Here is a 16,947-nt window from a genome sequence, read left to right as displayed (position 1 = left end):
AGCTGTGTGAACCTTAATCAATTGCCTCACATACACACACAAAGAAATAATGAGCAGGATGCTGTCAGAAAAACCTGGAAAATCCTCCATGAGCTCATGCAAAGCGAAATGCATGTGTATAAAGTAATAGCAATGTTGTGGGATGATTAGCTGTAAATGACTTTTCTATTCTCAGCAATACAAAGATCCAAGACTACTCCGAAGGACTTATAAAGAATTCTATTCATACCAGAGAAAAACTGATTGTGTCTGAATATAGACTAAAGCATACTTTTTTTAAACTTTATTTTTCTTGAGGGTGGGGATGTTAGGGAAGAAGGGAGAGAATCTGAAACTTTAAGTTTTAATAACAAATGTAAAAAAAAAAATAAAAGTTTTTTAAAAAGAAAAAAATAGAAAAAAGAACTTGCTACAACGCTTCTTCTACGCTGGTGTTCCCTAACAGAACTGTGAGCAGTACTCCGGGGACTCATGTATTTTACATTCCACATATCTGGGAGCTTTGGCAACAGCATATATGAGCAAATTTGTAGCTCCCAAACTACCAGGTCCTTCTTAGCAAGCCAAAGTGTAAATAAATCAATCACTGAGAATTAAAATGCATGTTGATTGGAGAATTTTAGAAAAGTCAATTCACCTCTAATGTTTAGCTTACTTACCTGTAAAATGGAGATGTCTGTATCACCTATGCCACATGGTTATGATCAAATGAAATAATATATGTAGTTTGCAAATTTAAAAGACTAATATAAATGTCAATTGTTATATTATTAGAAACTTTAATAACTATCATTAGTTCACATGTATGTGAATATTCAGTGCTTATTATGGACTAGCCAACCAATAACCACCATCCAAAGTCTCTGAGATGACAGGAGGGTCCTCACTCCTACCCCCAGTAACCAGACACATGATGGATGGGGTGGAACAGAGAGGTAAGGATTATGAGCAGGAGAGGAAACACCTATGGAGATTTACCAGCACAGAAGAGGAGGCTGTAGGTCACATTGTAGATGCTGTAGAAAACAAGGTAGAAGAGAATACCTTTCGTAGGGTCTATGGGAACCATTCCTGCTGCAGTCTGTTGAAGTTCAAGTTGGGCAGAAATAGGCAGGGTCCGTCCCTCGGAGCCAGCAGTTGTTGAAGTGAGAACTCTAAGGAAGACTTCTATCCTACAAGCCTTTCTCTGCCAATCTGTCCACTGAACTCCTCTGCCAACCAGAGATGGAGAGAAGAGCAGAATCGACCCCTCCCCCCACAATCAGCTGCCACAAGTGGTGGAAAACCAAAAGCACAATTTCTGCTCAATAGTTTTCTTAAAACTGCAGATAGTATTGTCATCCCCAGTTTTCCCAGGCAGAATCTGAGAAGAGTTCTTTGTTCCCTCTTATCTATTTCAATCTAGCTTTGCAAATACTTGTTTCTTTTCTATGAATGCAAGTTTGATAGTGGTACAGAACATAATGAAACATTGGGTATCTTCTTCAAGGACTCACTGTGGGAGGTAGGGAATAAGGACTCACTGGTACAGATGCCATGACTAATGGTCAGCTTAGTTAAATCTGGTTGGGGCTGGTTTCTTTTCATTCTGGGCAAAATCTGGTCTCAGAATTGCCTTGCAAGCTCTTTTCTGGGCAAAGAATTGAAAATAGAAGGCATACCCATCAATTGGGGGATGGTTGAATAAATTGTGGTATGGGATTATGAAAGAATATTATTATTCTATAAGAAATGAGGAAGGAAGATACTCTCAGAAAAACCTGGGAAATCCTCATGAGCTCAAAGTGAAACTTACTGTGTACATTTTAACAGCAAAGTTATGGGATGATTAGCTATGAATGACTTTGTTATTCTCAGCAATACAATGATCTGAGATTATTCTGAAGGATTTGAGATGAAAAATGCTGCCTATACCCAGAGAAAGAACTGTCTCAATGCAGAATGAAGCACATTTAAAAGAAAAAAAAAAAAAAAGCTTTTTGTTTTGGGGGAGAGGGAGAGATCTATTTTCTTTTGCAACATGACTTTTATATTAAAGTTTTGCAAAACTTCACATGGACCTTCTCAATAGGTGGGGGGAGGTGAAGAAAAAAGGGGAGAATTTGAAACTCAAAATTTCAAAAACAAATGTTAAAAATATTGTTGTACATGTAACTGGGGAAAATTTCAAAAATCAAATTAAAAATTAATAACTGGGAAGGAAGGGGCCGTGGAGAATTGTCTTTGCAATAAGCATTTGAGGGATTACCCTGTGCAGGGCTCTCATCATAATGATAAAAGCACTAAGAACTGCTCTTATTTACTTTCCACTGAGGAAAAATAAATTTTAGAAAGCAGGGTTGAGAACACCTATACTAGGGTTCAAGAAAAGGCCTCCCCACACAGGAGGTAGTAACTGAGCTGTTCCTAAAATAGAAATTAGGAATCCTACCAGGTGAAGAAAAGAAGAGAGTCCTGAGAGCAGCCTGTCCAAATGGAGAGACCAGAAATGGGATGTCCAGGACAGGACATGCTAACTGGGACATTATGGTTCTTCCAACCTCACAATATAATCAAGGGCCCTCCCTGTCCACCCTGTTCTCATTTCATAATCCCGCAACAGCAACCATCATTTCCTCCTTTATTCTGATGTCTGTGTACTCTGCCAAGTTCCAGGCTTCAAAATGCATCTAGGATTTGCTTCTTCCCATTTTCTCCAATGAATTGCCTCAACAATAATTTTCTTTTTTTCTGGTCTTTGATCTCTACCTCTGGTCTCCTTTCTTGTTATTTGTAACAGGTCAGTCTTCCTCGACCTTTTAAAATCACTAATAGGTCCTGCTTTTGCTGTTTATTTGTCCTTTACCCCTCCCTTTCCCAACCAAACTCTCTGAAAATGTTGGTTCCATTCAATGACTCCACTTCCCTCATTGTTCTTAACCCTGTGCAATCTGGCTTCATAAAGGAGACTGCTTATTTGTTGTTTGTTTTTCAGTTGTGTCCAACTCTGTGACTCCATTTGGGGTTTTCTGGGCAAAGACACTGGAGTGCTTTGCCATTTCCTTCTGCCTATTTTACAGATGAGGAAACTGAGAAACACTGTCACGCAGCTATTAAGTGTGAGGCCAGATTTGGTCTCACATCATCCTGACCCCAGACCCGGCCACCTAATAAATACCTTCTCTTCAAAAGAGATCTTATGGTAGAAGTGAGAACTTGAAAATACTACCAACAGTATCCCTTGAAATCAGCTTGCTCATTTCTTTCATTACATTCATATGCCATAACTTATTCAGCCATTATCAATTAGGGAATGGCTGAGTTAAGTTATGGCATATGAATGTAATGGATTATTGTTCTAGAAGAAATGAGCAGGCTGATTTCAGAAAAGCCTGAAACGGTATGAACTTATGCTGACAGAATACTGTATGTAATAACAAGATTATGTGATTAACTGTGATGGACTATTAGTTTTTCTCAGCAAAGCAGTGATTCAAGACAATTCCAATAGCCTTGGGATCCAAAATGGCATCCTCTTCCAGACAAAACTATTGGAAATAATGAGGATTGAAACATACTATTTTTACTTTATTTGCTTTTCTCATGATCTTTCCCATTTGATTTTTTCACATGACAAGTATGAAAATTACATTTAAAATGATTATAGATATATAATCTTGTTTTCTGGGGAAGGGAGTTAAGGAGAAAAATTTACAACTCGAGTCAAAAAAAAAAAAATCAATGCTGAAAACTTTCCATGTGTAATTGGAAAACAGAAAAAAAACTTAATGCTTATTCCTTTTCCTTCCATTAAGCAGATGAGTCCCAGTCTGGCATCACTACATAATCAACATTTGACTGCATGTCCCAGAGTCAAACTCTACATGTGTGGAAGCATATTTAAAACCCTTTCTTTTCAGTTTAACTGAAGGTATTAATAGTTCCTCCCAGACTTTTCCCCTTAGGCAAAGTATGTAAAAGAACAAGAATAAAAAAGTTAAGGTATATCTGTAAAATAGACAAGAGGGGCTACCAAATTCAGAAAACACGGAAAAAATGGAGGAATTTATAAGGGGAGCTTTCCTCCCCTCATTCTGAAGGGATGGTATTACTTAGGGGAAAAATGGCAAGAGAGGGCCAAAAGGGAATTGAGCAGTTTTAAAAACTAATGCTCTTTCTCCAAAAGTTCCTTTATCTTGTACAAGACACAAAGATTTGAGAAGATACCAATTTGGACATTACTTTATAGGATAGAAATGACTGAATCCAATGGCATTTTTTTTCCAAACAAGGCTTATTTTTCTCCTTAAAACAAGCCATCTTTCAAATCCTCCTACTCCCGACATGCTTGGACCCTCTCCACTTTTACAGCTAATCAGCTGATAGAGCGGTGTTAAAATCCTTTTATGTATCTGCTTATGGTCTCCCTGGAAGGTAAGATGCTTAAGAAGGTGGCCTCTTCCACTCACTATTCCCAACAGGCATTTTAGCAGTCTATCACTTATGCCAAGTACTACTAAGCACAAAATGCTTCATGCTTGTTGATCCATAAATCTAGTTTTCATGATTGAATTATAAACTCTTCAATGAGGTCTGGGTGGCCATTTCCAGTTCATAAGGAACAGCAAGTGTTCAACAACTTAGAATCTGAGTAAGGTTAGATCCAATCAAGCACTCTTAATCAGGTTTATTCTTTCCCTATTCCTTGAAACAAGGTTACTAGACACCTCATTCTAACTAATGCTGTGACCAGCTAACTACTTTATTCTACATCCAAGTCTTCTTACCTTCTAGTTAAAAAACAAAACAAAAAAACCTCAAAGTCCATTTCTATCTCTGTTCTCCCCAAATAGCCCCCTAAAGTCACCAGCAGATATTAGGTTGGCAGAATCATAGAAAATCACAGTTCAGCCCTGTGAATTAATGAAGATGAATAATTAACCCAACAGCTGCTATCCTGGGCATCCCCAAGGGGCTGATTAGAGAAGGGGAAATGCTGCCTTCAGCTAGACTAATCTCTAGGGGGCAGGCCTTGAAGCCAACCTAGCCTGGGAGATTATACAAACAGAATCAAAGCTGGGAAACTGGGTCATGAGCAAGGAGGGATGTAATGGGTATTTTGCAGCAACTTTCCCTGAAAAAACAAGCCCATTCATCTCAGCCACAGCCTCCCACCCTACATAGGTCAGGTGTTAGAAAATAATCACACTTTCAACTAAGAACTTCTTGTTTTTATTTTTAGGATCTGGGTTACTTGAGAGGGATGAAGCGAGAAGAGTGGGTAGCTCCAATACCCGGCCGACCATGTTTCACAGGCTTATAGGTGATAGAGAATTCTCCCAAGTAGTGTCCAATCATCTCGGGCTGAAAGACAAGATGGATACAAATAAGCTGCTGTAAAGGAGGGAAGGTACTTTATTCTGTCCAAGGTTACCATCTCTTATCACAAAGGCTTGTTGTGATGTTGTGATTTGTGAACTGTGAGTATTGTGAATTGTCAGGAATATTAATATGAGGCACAGAGTCTGGAGAGACCTGTCTTAAAAGCTACCATTCATGACAAATTACTGAGCCTCTTTCCCCGCCTAGAAAAGTGCTTTCAATCCAAATCATTATTGTTTTACCAAGTCACAGAAGCAGCAAACAGCAGAACTGCCATCCATGCCCAGGGTTTTGAATCCAAGTTCAGTTCTCTAAAGCAAACCCCAACAATTTGTGCAGACAAAATCAACTATGATTGAATTGATAGAAATTGGTAGAAACCATGTCCTATTTTGGCCTCTGTATTCTTAAGTTGTTTTGTCTCCTCCTTAGACCAGTACTTAAGAGATAGAACTAAGAAATATCTTTAAAAAAAGTTTTCCTCTGGCAAAGCACCTTGTGATGCACTCAAGTAGTTGATAACCATAGGATTAAGAACTGACCTTGGAACCACAATTCTCAGATGAGAAAACTGAGGCTCAGAAATAATGATTTAAGAGGTAATATGGTTTGGTGGTTAGTATTGTACATGAAAAAGGAAGACCTGAAGATTCTTATTTATTCAGCTACTAATAGTGCCTGGCCCATAGTATGCGGTTAATAGTTACTGATTATTTCTCAGACACATACCAACAGTTGTAATCCTAAACAAATCATCTAATCTCATCTGAACAATGAACGTGGAATGGATTTAACCTCACCTCCAAGGTCCCTTTAGTCTCTAAATTTCCATCTTTGTTGAGTTTAAAGTCATACATGGGAATAATTGGGGCCACGTTCTGATTCCACATGTTTTTCTCTCCCCCCCCCCCCCCAGTATCATTTTACTCTTTTCATCAGTAGAGTCCTAACATCCTCTATGTGCCAAACTATCCAAGAGGGGCCTGCCATTCCTTACCTTAATTTCCACCTGATTGAAGGTCTTGCCGTTATAGACGCCTACCATGCTCCCCACCATCTCTGGCAGGATGATCATGTCTCGAAGGTGTGTCTTCACCACCTCTGGCTTTTCCATGGGGGGTGCCTCCTTCTTGGCCTTTCTCAGGCGCTTCAGGAGGGAGTGCTGCTTGCGCCGCAGACCCCGGTTGAGTCGTCGACGCTGTCGAGCACTGTACAACTGCATGAGTTGTTCACTGTAGGATATTGGAAGGGAAACAAGTTAGCAGGACCTACCCAGGCAATGGAGGGAAAACCAAAGTCTACTTTATTTTTATTTTGGGGAGTGGGAAGAACAAGACTAGTTAAGAGCAGAGGCAACCAAATGGTACTATTTTTATAGTGGGAGACTGGGAACCAGAAAGATGAATTTGGAATCCTGCCTCAGATTCCTAGTAGTGGCCAAGTCCTCTTTACTTGTCTCAACTGCAATTGGAATAATAGCAGCACCTATACCACATAAGGTACTTGTGAGGATCAAATGAAAGAAGCCAGATAACATGCTTGAAGATAACCTTAAAAGCCCCATAACAACTCAGAAGGCTTCCTTCTCCTTCCTCAGTCACATACAATTCCTAAACCCCATTTCTGAGTTTTTCAAAATTTAGTTTAAATATTTCCAGGGCACAAGGATTTAATGTATTCAAGGTCTGCCCGTATAGAAACTGACAGGAAGCAGGGATATAGAAGAAACTACTCAGAAAGATCAGCAACATCTTTGCCAAATTAAATCTCCAGAACCTCCCCCCCCCCCAACCAAGAGTTGTAAACATTTGCTCCCTCCCCCCCCCCAAAAAAAAATCAGGAGAGCAAGCTCAAGAGGTTAGGCTAAAGGGACCAGAGAGTATTTGGTCCAAATACTAATTTCACCTAAGAAAATGAGGGCAAGAGGAGGAGAGGGACTCTCTCAGGACTCCAGGGTAGTAGGCAAGGCTTTTTATGTGTACTTGAGCAAGGGTTCAATGAAGGATGGAGCTGAGCGATTTAGCACGTTCAAGACTAAATCCCCCAGGCCTACTAGCTCAGGAGAAGTCGCTTTTCTGCAGGGCAGATCCAAATTCTGGGTGCCTGGCTCCAGGGCTGTTCGCCTGCCTATCCCCCCCCCCCCCCCCCTTTCCAGCAGCACTCTAGTTCCCCCGGGTAGTGAGTCGAGTGTAGCGAGCAGGGATTTAGGCCTCTAAGCAACTTCTGAACAGATAAGAGTGGCCCCGGGCAGAACTGGTACCGCCCAGCCGGAAGGTCGTTCGGCCAGGTGGGGCCTCGTGAGGGCCTCTAGGAATGCGGGTCAAAACTGAGAAGCAATCAACCCGGATTTGAGGGATGAGGGAAGGGAGGCCCCAGGACGAGTTGGGACAACGGGCAGGTCTAGGCCCGGCTCCTTACTAGGACATGTCCAGCAGCTGATCCAGGTCCACGCCGCGGTAGGTGAACTTCCGGAAGGTTCGCTTCTTCTTCTGCTCCACTTCCGCCTGTTAAGAAACGAGGATACGGGTGACTCCCGGCCCGCGGCCCCCGTGAAACATACCCCAAGTCCCCGTGGGACTCCCGGGAGCCCGGAGTCCCGGGTCTCTCCTCTCCCCCGCCTCCGGCCCACATAACACCCGGGCCGCCCCGCACAGGGCCTAGCTCCGCAACACCCTCGCCCGGGGACCCGGAGGATCGAGACACCACAGGGCCTCCTGCCGACCCTGACCGCCCCTCAAGATACGGTGGCCAAAAAGCCCGGGAGGGCCTCCTAGAGAAAGCAAAGTCTCCCGCTCCGACAGGGCCGTCTCGATTCTGGATGGGGATGGATACAAAACGCCCGCCCGCTCTCTCCCGGTCTCTCAGCAACAGCACCTACCATCTTGTCTGCTGTTAGGAAAAGACCGCTCCCGCTTGCGCAGGCGCAGATATCGCGCGACGACACCCTACGCCAGCGTACTGCGGTCCCGCCTACCCCTACGTCACACGCAGGTTCCCCCCCGCTTCCGTTTCTCCTTCGCTGGCTGGGAGTGCGTCCTCTCCTGGCCTGGAGGCTTAAAGCGGAATGTAGAGTGTATGTAGAGTTGAAGTGAATGTAGAATGCAGAGCTGAGGACTTGAGAGCTTTCGAATCCTGCTTTCAGAGCCTTAGGGCCGCTCGTTGAGACCCTTTGAGGTCGAGCCCCTGGGCAGAAAAAAGTCTTAACTCGTTCTGGAAGCCCAAGCAAGTCTGGTCCCCAGGGGGCCGAGCCGTACCCCTAGTGACATCTAAAGCCCAGGTCCCATAGTTCATGCCTGTGTCCCTCGCAGCCGTCGAGGGTCCAGGTTCTAGGAGCCCCTCCCACCCCCGCCTTGGACAGGTGCTGTTGTGGGGCTCAGGTGGCCCAGCTTCTCTCTCTCTCCCCGCGTCCTGCTGCCGCCGGGTTGCGATGGCAGGTGGCGAAGGAGGGGAGCATGTGTGCGAGTGTCTCCCGGGAGCTCGGCAGCCCCACAGGTACCTTCCTTCCCCGGGCGGCAAACAAGCGAGCCCCGGGAGGGAGCCAGGTGTTTCCGATGAGAACCTCGCCCTCTCGTGGTCCCTGACCTGGGCCCGGGAGCCCCGACCAGCCCCTCATAAGCGAATCCTCCCGAGAGATATAGGCGAAAAGATCTGGGCCAGCTGCGCCAAGGGCTCTTATTGTGGAGCGGACGAACTTTTTTTTAACCTTTTGTTGTTCTAATTTTATTTGTTCTGTTTATTTGAGGCAGTTGAAGGGATTTGCCCGCAAATTAGGTGACTTAATCCAACCCCCTTGTTTTTTTTTTTTTAGTTTTGGAGGCAATTAGGGTTAAATGACTTGTTCAGGGTCACAAACTAAGATGTCTCTAGGGTCGCCTTTAAATTCGGATCCTCTTGACTCTAGGGCCGGAACTTCAGCCACTTACCACCCCGTTTTGTTTTATGGGTTGGAAGCCAATTTAGCAATTGGACATGATTTAGCCAATCAACGTCTAGAACTGAAAACAGATTTCCAAATCCCTAGTTCACGGCTGGAGGGGGGTGGGAAAGAAGACGTCTTCGTGAGTGGTGGGGGCCCAATTTCCTTGCCCCAATGAATAGGTTGCTTCTATCCTTTGGGCCCCTGGACACCGGAGTCTGACAGGGCCGTCTCCCTCTCCTCACAATTCCTTCAAGAACCAAGCCTAGGTTTTCTGTTGCCCTGTGTTTTGTGGTAGGAGAGAAAAAAAAGAAAAACCCCAAAACAAAACAGCAGCTTGGCCCAGCCCCCTCCCAGCTCATCCATTCCGTTTTCTAATAATTATGTTGCATAGATGCATGGATTTAAGATTTTTTCCCTTGGACATTGGCTCTTATTTTACAGATGAAGGGATGACCTGAGGTTTCTCCTTCCAGTTGTGACTCTCCCGGGCTCTGAAGTTACTCCCTACTCGGAAGCTCTAAGAAAGCACAAGGCTTCAATTTAGCCTGGGAAGAAAACTGTCAAATGACTGAGGCTCTGAACCTTCTCTCGAACAAGACCCGTCTGACATCGCAAAACGCCCGAGGCTGGTGGGAAAGGTCTGGTGCCATTACCAAATGTGTGCAGCCTCCGATTGTTCACATTAATGTTGCACTCCGTCTGGCCTCGCACAGCACTCCGGTGAGAATTTTAGCATACGGGGCAAAGTACTGTTGGCTCCCTTCTCAGCTCCGTGTTCTCTCATGCTCTCTCCTCTCCCCGAGGAGGTCCAGCCTTCAGACCTCCCCTTAACAAAGCCAGCCATGCCTGTAGTTGGCCCCGTATAAACAAAGGCTCAGGACTCCATTTGGAGCACTAGATGTCCTAGGTGTTACTGTCCAGTTCTATTTTGTGAGGAAGGGCAGGATTAAGTAAATGACTTATAAAATGCAGCAGTTGCAGATTTCTACGGAGGAGCATGAAAAGCTAGTACCAAGAAAGAACAGCTTGGTTCCAAACGAGGCTGATGGAAAAACCAAAAAAATAAAAACCCAGCATGAGGCAGCCTGCCAATCACAACTCACAGCTTCCCAGAGCATCAAAGGAGAGGTCGGGGCCCAGGACTCACATCGGAGACTACTTTAGAAAGCAGTGCTTTCTGAAGTGTCAGTCCAAGTCTGGGCAGAAATGTGCTTTTTTTGTTTCCTTTGTGGTTTTTAAATATAACAAATTTAAAGTCCCTCTGTTGAATCATTAAGTTGGTCTAAAAGGTGAGCTGCACTTGGATAATTTCTGGATACTAAATTGCACTGCAGACAAACATGTACTTTCATGTTGATTGGTAGATGGAATCGAGTTAAAACTTGTTAGAGATGGTAGTCCCAGTGACTAATTTTTCAATCTTTTCATGTGTTACTTCAGGGAGAGAAGTCAGTCTCTGAGGTGAATTATCAAGTAGGAATAGCATGAATTCAAGAGGGAGGGAAAATGTCATGAAGACCAACCAGTTCTATTCCTTCTTTCTTCCTGAGTTCATCTGATATTTGGGAGGAAGGGAAAGGGTCAAAGTACATTGAGGGTGGGATGGGGATGGGTTTGTGAGGCCTGCCGTGAGATGTTGAGAGAAATCCGAATATTAATTCCTGGTTGGAATAGGTATCTGTGGGATTCCTTCCACTACCGACGCCTGCTGCAGGACATCATAAAAGATGGCTTAGGCTGTGACCACCTATATATCCCTCTACCTAAGTTTATTAAGAATCGCAGGGACATGACAAACAAAAGTGTTGACATCCTTACCCTTTTCCATGTCAGAGATCCCTTTGGTAGTTTGGAAGGGCCCGTGGATTCCTTTTCAAAATCAGTTTTCAGTTGAATTTGTAAATTTTCAGTTTAGTCAATATAATTTTTTTCCAACCTAGTACACAAAGCCTGGGGTTTAAATTCTACTTTGGTGCAGAAGCCAAGCAAGAATTTTCAGTGATTCGACCAAGATTAGAACCCATGTTTCCAACTGCTAATTAAGCACTGTTCTTTTTGTTTGCTAGCAGGACCTACCTGATAATATGATTCATTGATTTCTATAGTCCTGCTAGCCCTCCTAGCCCCAATCTGAAGGAAAAGGCATTGTCTCCAGGAAGCATTCCTTGGATCTCCTTGGGCTTGGGATGAACAACTTTGCTCCTTGGAACTCACGTAATTCTTTTGTACTGCTAATGTGCTTGTATAAGATACCGTACTCATAACTTTTCATTGCCTATGGGAAGATCAAAGCCACACAGTGGCGTAGCTAGTACTGACTTCAGATCCAGCTTCAGATACTATAACCGTGGGATCCTGGTCCAAATTACTTAAGCCTTACTAATAATGAACACATAAAAAATGACAAAAAAGATCACACAGAGAGGAATAAGAAATGTAATGCCCTGGTATACAAACATTAAAAGGCCTAAATAAAGAGGCAAGCATTTAGCATGCTGGGTGGACATGTGTATAAGCAGCTCAGTGTTAAGACAGAATGGACAGGCCACAATATAAATTTATCAAGGAATTACTGTCATCTCATTAGTTCCAAGAGCAAGCCTGTGAGCTTTAAATATAATGGAGTACTTAGCCAATGTTGACTGTAACCCAAGGTAGACTTAAAAGGTAGGCTTAGGCTGTCTATCCCATTTCATAGATGGAAAACCCCCCCCCCCCACCACTACCTTCTAGTGTTTTAGACTCCAAAGCAAGAGAAAATATTAGTTTGGTTATTTTTATGGGGGAGAAGGGGAAGGCAGAGAGGTAAAAGTCTTGTTTTGACCTGGGATTTCATTCGTGAACGACCCCTGAGGTGAGCAGACTTGCCAATGAAGAATGGCACTCATTTGGACATTTAAGAAGTCAAGTCAGTTTATCCAGATTTCCCTGACTCAGGATAGTTGTCATTTGTTCTGGGACAGGTTATTTCCTTGGGGTACAAAATGTAGCCTCCAATTCACCTCCAACGTCCAGGGCCAAAAAATTTACAACTGACAAACTGGTGAGGTCCACAATCAACACTAAAGTCAACAAGATATTTGGATTGGCCTTCCCTAAGGAACTGCTTTTAAACAAGTGCTTTTTGTCACACTGCCCCCTACCAATCAGGAGAGGTTTTCTTTCAGTACTCCCAGAACAATAATCCTCATTCTCTGAAATTCCAGCATCCTATTTTACCTGGAACCCTGGGTAGCCATTCAATCAAGATGCTCAGGATGCCTAAGCTTTCCTAATGCTGCCCAAAGGCAAGTCCCCCCACAATGAAAGCCTCACCATGGGCACCAGCCAGAGTATACCGAATTTCACTGACATGTCTCCCTCCCCTGCTTCACAGCACAGAATCTCAATCCCTGCCAGCTGCCTCATTCATTTGTAAGATGTCTCTAGGCCTGTCTGAAGGCAGATGCTGCAGTAATAAGTTTGTGATGGGGAGGGGGGGGAGGGAGAGAGGAGAGAGGGTACAAGAATTAGTGTCAGTAAACATCTAAGGCCACTCTGTGAAAAATCCTTATTTTAGAGTGTACAGGGGAGGTCTTGGAGGTCACCTAATCCAACCCCTTCCCGTTAGAGATAACTGAAAGGTTTAGTGAGTTGCCCATGTGTATTCAGTGAATTTGGGGGAGGCGCAGGATTAAAATCCAAGTCTCAAAATTCATTCTATTATTCTCATCATTGGGGTGATTTTTTTTCTGGGATATCGAGTTTCCCCCAGAATCACAAGAGAAAGCTGATGAGTTGGGATTGGTCACCAGAACACAAAGCTATAGGGTGTATCCCTTCCCCACCCCTTCCTCCCCTTTGCTAGTTAGGCATGTTCTTATATCCTTTGCACTCGGTGAAATGTGGTAGATGAAACTGTGTACAGCAAACTGCTGCCAGGCTATGAAATATTCAGAGAAATCTGAATGCTGTATGCTGGACTCAAGAAATAACCATTTCTTCCCCCCCAGCCCTCCTAAGCAGTCAAGATCCAGATCACATCCCCCATGCTGGACCTCCAGACCCACATTCCCCACCCAAACTTTGCCTAGTTCCAACTGGTGCTCCTAACCCTCCCAAGGGATCTTGTCAGGCAGAGTTGGAAGGAATCTTTTGTGATCATCTAGTTTAACTCATTTTATAGGTGAGGAAACAGGTGCCCAGAGAAGGAAAAGGGGCCTACCCCAAATTCAGCCAGCTTATAAGTATCACAAGGTGAGAAGTTTCTAAAGAATCAGTCCGATACCAAAGCCTTCAGGATTCCACAAGCAAGTTCAAAGGCGAAGTCAACTTTCAAAGGGCCACTGTTTTTTCAAAGTGCTATCTATTCAAGACAACTGGCAGAATCTTCAAGTCATTACTTGGTCACAAGAAGGCATCTTTTTGAACCAAATTCTGCTGTACATGGAGTATTGTGAGGCAGCAGGGTGGAATAGAACTTTTGATTGGGAGTCAAAGCCCAAGGTTGCAATCCTCTGAAATCTATTGTGAACTTGGAAAAGTAATTCAATTTCTTTGAGCCTCAGTTTCCTCACATGTAAAATGAAGGCACTGGACAAACAGGACCATTTTCAAAGTATTATGTTGAATTTATTATATGCTTTAAAAAAAAAAAAAAACAGTAACAGCCATGAACTGTACATAACAGATTCACAGCTTCACATTAGCAGTCCTTTATTTCTACTTTGTATGTAGATTTATTTTTGGTGTTTATTAGATTTGAGATTTTTTCTTTAAAAAATGTAACATTTAAAATGAGAGGATTGGACTAGATGACCTCTAAGGTCCCTTCCAGCTCTAATCTATGATCCTATGGTTGGGATTTCAGCAGACAATAACTAGCCTTATGACCCTGAACAAGTCATTTAATCAGAGTCTCGGTTTCCTCATCTGCTAAATGGGCTAATAACTTTTATCACCTACCTCATAGGACCAATTTTGAGGAAAGCACTTCATAAATCTTAAAGCACTATAGAAATGTAAATTATTATTTTTACTTGTGCATTTAATCTCCAACAGGCACCAAAATAGAAACAAATCAAGATTAGACAATCCACCATGGGTGGGTGTGTTGAGAACAACAACACTAGCAGGGAGGGCAGGGGGAAAAAATGGAATACAAACTTGTGTTTCTAATCCAAATGTACTTTTCTTTATTCAAACCAGGGGTAATCACTGGTTAGTGCAAAATGCACCAGAACTTTCCGCCTGAGGAAAATCTACGTCTCACCAAGGCCTCCATGACCCCCCAATGAAATCCACAAACCGGATTTAAAAGTTTTGAAGCACAGATCGAAATGCCTGTGCCCTTCCTAAGTGACCCTGTGCGCATCAACACGCCTGCAATGCTACCACAGTTAGTCAGGTGGCAAAAGCAAAACCACAACCAAACTCAGTAGATTTCTTCTTTGAACTCCCAGAGTTTCTGGACCAACTGCCCCAACCCCCAAAGCCAGGAGTAAGGGCTTTAAAACTGACCCTCACTTCCACCAGAACTAACGGAAACCCTGTATTAAATTAAAAAATAAGCCAGCATACATAGTAGAAAATTTCTCTTAAAAATTTCACAATCTGTAAATGTATATTTTTTTCTTTAAACATAAAAGTTTACAATATACGGTAAAACAAAAGGCTCAGGAAGAATCATTTAAAAAAAAGAAAGAAAAAAAAAAGAAAGAAAAAAAGAAACCTGAAGTTCTGAATTAAAGCTGAAGACTTTTTTTAAAACCCTGTAGTTTGAACCAGTGACGTTTTGTTTTATTTGTGCTGATGGGCTAGAGAAAGGAATATATTTAAAAACTGCAGTCCAAACACCCACAGCTTTGCCTTCAAAAGCCATTCGCCCCTCCCCACCTCCCCACCCACCCCCCAAATGGTTTATTAAGTTGTTCTCCATCAAGTATGTGATTGTCACAAGTTCACAAGTTTGGAATTCCCGGTTTCAGCTGGTACCAGATATCCCATTGTGGACAGAATTCCCTGATTTCTAGCCCAGGCTAGCGTCTATAAGGGTGAAATCCTTGCACGTTATGGTTCTGTCCTCGTCCAAAACCACTTCCTCCTGCAGGTGGGCCACCTGATCCGGGCACCGAGGGTCCTCCGTAGGAGGGGGGTTGCTGGCTGGGATCTGAGAAACCCTGTCCAAAGCCACTCAAGTCCTGTCCGTAACCTGCTGAGAAGAGAGAGATATTCCAGTGAGCTTTGGTCAAAAAACTGACCTGAATTCAAAACAGGGAAGACATTGACAAGACCACAGTTACAGCAGTATTTCCCCTCTATCCCCTCCCCCACTAAATGGATTAACTGGGGAAAATAATTTGATTGCCTTCAAATGTAATTCTTATTCATCTAAGTATTCAGGTGACTTGAGTGGGAGATGGAAATTCTCATTTTTTTACATAGCAATATTAAGAGTTCAAATTCAAGTCACTGGCTTATGTTGCTAAAGGCCTAAGTGGTGAGGTGAGCTTATGTTAAAGCAGTTATCCACTAAAAGCTGAAATTGTTACAAGCCCATCATCCCTTTTGGCTATTCATACCTGCAGAAAATATAGAACAGACATTAAGACTTACCTCCCCCTTTTATCCCACTCGTTCTTAGTAACAACCCCCTCCTACTGACACCAAGGGCAAGTACTTGTAGGCAGAAAGGTGAAGGCTTTGCATATGTTGCGTCACCTTGTCCCTTGGGTTAAACAGGGGCCTAAGGTTTCAGTTTCCATAGCCAACCTGGCACCCAGTATTAACATTCAGTTCTCTGGATGAGAGAAAACTGTTGTATCTCTGGAAAGAGATATGGCAAACAGAAAAGATCTAGTTGGGGAATCTATTTTCTAAACCCTTTTATCAGCTTCAATAACCATATCCAATTCCAGCCAAGTCACCAAAGCAATGGGAATGTGGGAAGTATGGGAGGGTCAACATACTTCCACATGCAACCACTGGCAGGGTGGTAAGCAAAAGGAATAATCCTTAGTGTCTCTCTTTAAAACCATCCCCCGGTAATGCCTGAGACGTTGCTCAAAGTGGATCGTGGATAGATTTGCTCAAGCACAGAAAGGAAAATTCATTTTAGAGAACTTGATGTAACCAAGAGACCTGCTCCAAGCCCAATTCTTCCTCCCGCTCCTTTAAAAAGGGTCATGTGAAGTGGTTTCTACTGTGACAAGGAATGAGGTCCAATGGGTTTCTAAAAAGCAGGATGAAGAGATGAGTGGCAGTGTAGTAAAGTGGGAAGAGGACTGAACTAGGACTCAGGTTCCAGTCCTAGCTTCTCCATGATATGACTTAGGGCACATCACAACCTTTCTCAGCATGTTTTCTTATCTGTAAAATGGGGAAAATAGTACTTATGGTACCTATACCTCACAAGGATACTGTGAGGATCAAGTAAGTGCTCTGTAATCACAAAGTGCTATAACTACAAATGTAACATATAAAATGCTAGCTAAATAATTTCCCCCTTTGTATAGAAGAGTTTTTCGTTGTTCTTTGATGGCATGCCAACATTGATCTTTAAACAAAACTTGCTGAAATTAAGATATCTAATTGGTCTATTAGTTCCTGCGACTGAGAAATGTAAAAAATGCCAATTAACCACAGGATTCACACATACATATACATATACATATATATGTAAAATCCAG

The 16,947-nt window shown here is 43.0% G+C and overlaps 2 protein-coding genes across 8 annotated transcripts in view; both read right to left on the bottom strand.

The window, feature by feature from the left end:
* Nucleotides 1-5,195: 5,195 nt before the first annotated feature.
* RPS15 (ribosomal protein S15) lies at nt 5,196-8,608 on the bottom strand. The gene is made up of 4 exons (XM_051972195.1): nt 8,240-8,608; nt 7,780-7,865; nt 6,359-6,593; nt 5,196-5,343 (listed from the first exon to the last, which is right to left on the bottom strand). Exons 1-4 carry the CDS (start codon nt 8,240-8,242, stop codon nt 5,230-5,232), a joined length of 438 nt encoding a protein of 145 aa, XP_051828155.1. The 5' UTR covers nt 8,243-8,608; the 3' UTR covers nt 5,196-5,229.
* A 5,817-nt stretch (nt 8,609-14,425) lies between these two features.
* The window catches only part of DAZAP1 (DAZ associated protein 1), a 41,118-nt gene continuing 38,596 nt past the window's right edge, over nt 14,426-16,947 (bottom strand). For 3 of the 7 annotated variants that reach the window (XM_051972188.1, XM_051972189.1, XM_051972194.1), the window contains one exon: nt 14,426-15,473. In XM_051972188.1, the coding sequence (XP_051828148.1) occupies nt 15,298-15,473 (176 nt within the window). In that variant the 3' untranslated portion in view covers nt 14,426-15,297. The remainder of the gene's footprint in view (nt 15,474-16,947) is intronic. The other 4 variants (XM_051972190.1, XM_051972191.1, XM_051972192.1 and 1 more) reach the window with 3 other exon arrangements.

This window comes from Antechinus flavipes, chromosome 1 (genome assembly GCF_016432865.1).
Source record: "Antechinus flavipes isolate AdamAnt ecotype Samford, QLD, Australia chromosome 1, AdamAnt_v2, whole genome shotgun sequence".
Taxonomy (NCBI): domain Eukaryota; kingdom Metazoa; phylum Chordata; class Mammalia; order Dasyuromorphia; family Dasyuridae; genus Antechinus; species Antechinus flavipes.
Note: the sequence above shows the minus strand (reverse complement) of the source record. Positions and strands in the feature narration are given on the sequence as shown.

Bases quoted from the DNA above. Each gene is read 5' to 3' on its own strand.
- RPS15 (XM_051972195.1), bottom strand. The intron at 6,594-7,779 runs GTAAGGAGCCGG...AATATCCTACAG, and splicing joins CAGCTGCTGGACATGTCCTA to TGAACAACTCATGCAGTTGT. The intron at 5,344-6,358 runs GTAAGGAATGGC...CTTGTCTTTCAG, and splicing joins TCAATCAGGTGGAAATTAAG to CCCGAGATGATTGGACACTA.